Here is a 5534-nt window from a genome sequence, read left to right as displayed (position 1 = left end):
AGCACATACACTAAAATTTTTGCTTTGGTTTGCTTTTGGGGGAACCCTTGATAACACTTTTATGTCATATTCACCCATTTATGCATTGAGACCATCAGAGGATAAACTTTAATCTTCTATTCCTACTGTAAGTAATAGTGTAAGTCATTAGCTTGACCAGCAAGAGGAGGGAGATAAACCACTGTGGTAAACAGAGAAGTGAACTGAGTTAAAATTATCGGTGTCCATGTGGTAATGATGGTGGTATATATGCTCTCAAGCCACAGAGACACTGGACAAGAAGGTCTGATATGAAAAGGGAACTAATGGTGATATGGCTAAACTTAAAGTCTTTGGATTTTCTTCACCAGCTTATAAGGCCTTTTAAGCAGTAAGGATAAGAAGAATGGGAGAAAAGAAGCTGTCATGGCCCTAATCAAAGAATTTGCTCGAATTGATGGATTGCACCTCAAAACATTCCAAAGTATCTCCTAATGACATTTTGGGGGGAAAAAAAGTTCATAATGAGTTGCCGCACAATACAGAGAGTGAACTCCTTCCAAGACCATCACAAGCAATGCTAGCTAGTCAGTGGCAATTCTGAAAAGTTGAATTTGTTCATTTACCCAACAAAACAAGTATATTTGTGCAATTAAATAAAACCATGTATCAGATACTGATATATTAATACATTACTCCCTACTTCAGAATGATTTGTATATTTTGATCACTGATGAAAGCACAGATGAGCTTGCTTTTTCCTGAATCAGGTGCTCAAGGAGGTTAGATTTACACACACCTGCATATACTTCTCCACATCTACATGAGTTATAATCATAGTGTTTTAAAAGCTTGAAATCTTGGTTAATAACATTTCATCATCTTAAGTAAAATGCATTACTCAAACCTCACATTTGCCATGACTTCCTATATAAGGTCTTCTCTGATTTCTTCTAAAATCTAAATTAGTTGCTTCTCACATGCGAAAATAAATCTTTTCTTATTCTCTTACCATGGCTTAAATAACATGAAATTATATTTGCTCGGTATTTTTATATCATCACTATACTGTGAGCTTTGAAATCATGGAGTATGTCTTTGTCACTGTTACACATCAAAGGATAAACTGCCTCTTGGTATTGCAGAAAGATACAATAGATGTGTAAACAAGGAAGGGTGAAAAAACAAGGAAGATGGAAGGAAGGAAGACAATAAGAAAAGATTAAAGAAGAAAGGGAGAGAGAGATGGGAGAGATGATAGGAACTTATGATATATATATATATATATATATATATATATATATATATATATATATACTGTTCACTCAAGTTTATCTCACATTCTGAGTTCTTTTGTTTGAGGAATATAAATTCTTTAGAGGAGATCCTTATCAGGTAAAAGTTTCACCAACATAGACATAGTACAAGGAGTTTGCATCTTAAATGGGTAAATATATAGTTTTCCCATATCATAGTATTTTTGGATCACTGCTCAGTGTCAGGCTTCAGAATACAAATCTGAGCAACCCGCACGCGGATCTCCTTGGTCTTCACACCATATATAATGGGGTTAAGGGCAGGGGGAACAAGCAGATAGATGGTAGACAAGAGGATATGAACATAGGGTGATACATGTCCAAAACGGTGGCTGAAGAAGGAAAAAAAGGCAAGGATATAAAACTCCAGGAAGACAGCCATATGGGCTGTACATGTATTGAATGCTTTGAGTCTTGCCTCCTTCTGGGGAAGACGAAAAACAGCCTGAAAAATCAGAATGTAGGAGATGAAGACAAAGATCATATCAAAACCTAGAATTGCAAAGGCCACAAAGAGTCCATATGATCTGTTAATATGGACATCTTCCGCAGCCAGTTTGACCACTGCCATGTGCTCACAGTAGGAATGAACAATAACCACAGATTGGAAAAGTTGCAAGCGTTTAAGTAGAATGGGTAAAATTCCAACAAGCACTGTGGCCCGGATGGCCACCATCAATACCATTCGAACTAGAAATGGAGGTGTAAGGATGGATGTGTGCCTCAAAGGATCACAGATGGCAATGTAGCGGTCAAAGGCCATGGCCAACAGGATACCAGATTCTATGCCTTGCAAGGCATGGATGAAGAAGAGCTGAGTGAGGCAAGCATCGAAAGCCATGGGGCAGGAACCAAACCAGAAGATGGCCAACATCTTGGGAGCAATGGCTACACAGAGACCTAGGTCAGTGCCTGCCAAAACTGCTAGGAAGATGTACATGGGTTGGTGAAGACGGCGTTCTGTAGGGATGATGATTAACAAGAAGATGTTTCCCAGCAGAGCTACCAGGCACACTCCAAGGAAGGGAAATCCGATCCAAAACTGCACATGCTCTAGTCCAGGGATCCCAATCAAGGTCACTGTTTGTGGGTTCAGATATGACATGTTTGTAGATCCCATCAGGTCGATAAATCCCTTTTGCACCATTGATTCTGATACTTATTCGGAGAAAAATTATGGATGAAAAGGAACAAGGGAATTCTCATTTCTTCTATAACATGAAAAACATGGATGGTAATGTGGCCACATGACTTTGAATCCTTGGGAATCAACTTAAGTCTGTATTAGGATTCTTGAATATCTTTTCCCAAAGCCAATGTAGGTATTTGTGTATGAGGAAGTAGTAGAAATGGAATTTGTGATTCTAAGAGCATTGATCCTGCTAGGTTCTGAAATGTCCTCAGAAGGTACTACAGATGACAACATTAACTTTTTTGTCTATATCCCTCTCCAACCCCCAGACACATTTCAGATTAAGTGAAATCCCTTTGTGGCGTTTGAAGTTGTGGAATAGCTTCTCAATCCTATAGCCCTGTCCATTTTGTTCAAAGTTTAGAATCTCTGGAAAGTGGCAGCCTTTCCCAGCCCCATTTTCTCTGGTTTAGGGAGTAAAATACCTCCCTACAAATCTTAGAAATTGATTCTCAGATGAGGGAGTGAGGAGATTTTGTTCTTTCAGCAAATGCTGGTTGAGCTGACTGTGTGCAGACCCATTATCCAGTTCTTGGAAGTAATGTGGAGGAGTTGTTCTTTTATCAGTAGAAGCAGAGTGTATTTGACTCACTGGGATAATTCTGGATGATCAGCTTTCAGAGTGGATGTGTAAGCAGAAGGGGGTAAATGATGGTGTAAGTCTTCACAGATCTTAGAGGAGACAGAAAATTGAGAAGATAGGAAGTCAATTGAATAAAGAAGTACCATAAATTAGGATAGGATGGTAACATACAAAAACAGATCTATTGGAAAACCAGCGTAGCTTAAATATTTTGATATTAAAGTGTTTCAGATGCAAAAAGGCAGAATTGACTGTGAGCCACTCTACTGTCCATAATGGAGCTCGACCTAAACCTAGGTGCTTTCGTTCATTTTACTGGTGTTAATTGACCAAGAAAATAATTTGCTACTTTGGATTACGTTGTCCCACTTCACACCAATCCCAAACTTCTAAAATTTGTATAATTTGCCTGCTCTCTTTCTTTAGAAATTTATTCAGTAAACCTCAAGATCACTTTATGTACTCTTTTTTTACTTTTTCATTAACCGTTCTACAAGCCTAAAGCCATCCCAAAGTTTCATTCCGTTTTCCTTATGATTTTGTCATAGCCAAATCATTGAATAGAGAATACCACTCTGAATGGGATTTTATATATTTTTCTTCGAAGAGAAACTAGAACGATTGCTGTTGTAAAATTATAGGAAAAAACAGACTGGTTCACAGTCAGTAAGAATATGTACGCATGTGGGTATAACTAGGAAGTCCCTAATGTAGTAAAATCTAAAATACTCTACTAGTTGATTGAGAGCAGATCGTTATATGACCTTCTGTAGCTACATATATCAGTTGACTATGACAAAGGCAATAAAGAGATGTATATTAAAACAATTAGAAATTTTGTGAAAACAAATTCCCTATGATGCCCAGATAAATGAGGTTAGGTGAGCAAGTGGTGGATTCCCTAGAACTCATTGCTGATAAACGTGAATATATCTTATCAAGGTGACATGAGTAGACAAAGGCAGAATCTAAAGAAACTATAAAAGGCAATACACCCTAGATATATTTAGAAATGCCTGACAATGTAAAGATAAAATTCCATATAGTATAGCATATATTTAATATGTAAATACATATTAGTATTTATATATTTATGATAATATATATTTGTATTATATTGTAATACATATATATGTAATATATATTTGTATTATGTTGTATGTAATACAAATATATATTTGTATTGTTTATATATTTATACTATATTTATAAATAAATAAAAATATATATTGTAAATATAAATATATATTATATGTAAATACAGTATATAAATAATTATAATAGATATCATATAATATATAAATACAAATATATATTACATAAATATATACATTATAAATAAAATATATAATTACAAATATGTAAATACTAACATATTTATAGTATTTGTATTATTTATATTTAATATATTATCCAGGTGAAATGACCATTGTCACAACAGAAAAGTGACTTCCTAATCACGTGCAGGCCTTGATGGAGTCCATACATTTCAGTGATTTAAATTGATTTGGTCAGTTCATCTGAAAAATACTCGTGTCTTCCTTTAAATTCTTTCTAGATAGATGGAAAACACATGAATAAGAAAACCAGTTTCTAGTAGCTTTTAAGACCACAAAGGTATATATCTTATGCAATTTGTCTTTCTATAATAATCAAATCAGAAAATGTTCATTCCTGCTCCCTGAGTAAAAAAGGAGAGAGGAATGGGAAGATATGTTAAATGGAGACAGTGTAAAGTATAAGAAAGAAGAGACCAAAATACAAGATTTCGATGCCCTGGATAACGAGAGACCATATTCAGGGCATGGGGGAGGAGCTGTAGTTACAGCGGTAACAAGCCCAGACAGCAACACTGTTACAGACAGTAAATAGCATGCTCCCATCTTTGCCCTTCTCTCCACATCTTATAAGCTCTCCTGCTCAAACTGCAAACACACACATACATAGACACGCAACAAAACACCCTTTCCAAAACAGAGACCCTCTTCTCATTTTTGATAAACCAAGCAATGTTAGAACTACCTTCTAGTCAACATTAGAGGAGGAGCCTGGAAACCTTATTTTTCTTGCCCTTCCGCTAATTCACTGGATGTCAGTTCATAGTTTTTCCTCACATGTGATTAAGAAGATGCCACTAGATTACCTTTGCATTCCTCTTCCATCTCTAAATGACATGAGTCTAGTCCATCCCTCCTATTATTGATAAATACACTTGGGTCAGAGAAAATAACGTGATGTGCCAAAGGAAAGTATGTTACTGCAAGATGCATGATTGAGATCATCTAACTCACTATCCTTTCCATTACCTCTTAAAATTTGCTACAATTAGAAACACTGAGCTATACCCAGGTCCAATTCATGGAGTAACTCACCCAGAGAAACAGATAGCTGGTAAGATCAATGGATGGAATAGGTTTTTTCTCTGCCAGACTCTGGATTTGCTGTCTTTTATCATGTCTTTAGC

The 5534-nt window shown here is 36.0% G+C and overlaps 1 protein-coding gene across 1 annotated transcript; it reads right to left on the bottom strand.

Annotated features, from left to right (window-relative positions):
* Window positions 1-1464: 1464 nt before the first annotated feature.
* Window positions 1465-2415, bottom strand: LOC113269440 (olfactory receptor 52A1-like). The gene has a single exon (XM_026518330.2). It carries the CDS (start codon window positions 2413-2415, stop codon window positions 1465-1467), a length of 951 nt encoding a protein of 316 aa, XP_026374115.2.
* Between the last annotated feature and the right edge of the window lie 3119 nt (window positions 2416-5534).

The sequence above is a fragment of the Ursus arctos genome, unplaced genomic scaffold (genome assembly GCF_023065955.2).
Source record: "Ursus arctos isolate Adak ecotype North America unplaced genomic scaffold, UrsArc2.0 scaffold_22, whole genome shotgun sequence".
Classification (NCBI taxonomy): domain Eukaryota; kingdom Metazoa; phylum Chordata; class Mammalia; order Carnivora; family Ursidae; genus Ursus; species Ursus arctos.
This window is presented reverse-complemented; position numbering and strand designations above follow the sequence as displayed.

Coding starts and splice junctions, on each gene's coding strand:
- LOC113269440 (XM_026518330.2), bottom strand. CDS start 2,415: ATGGGATCTACAAACATGTCATATCTGAACCCACAAACAGTGACCTTG.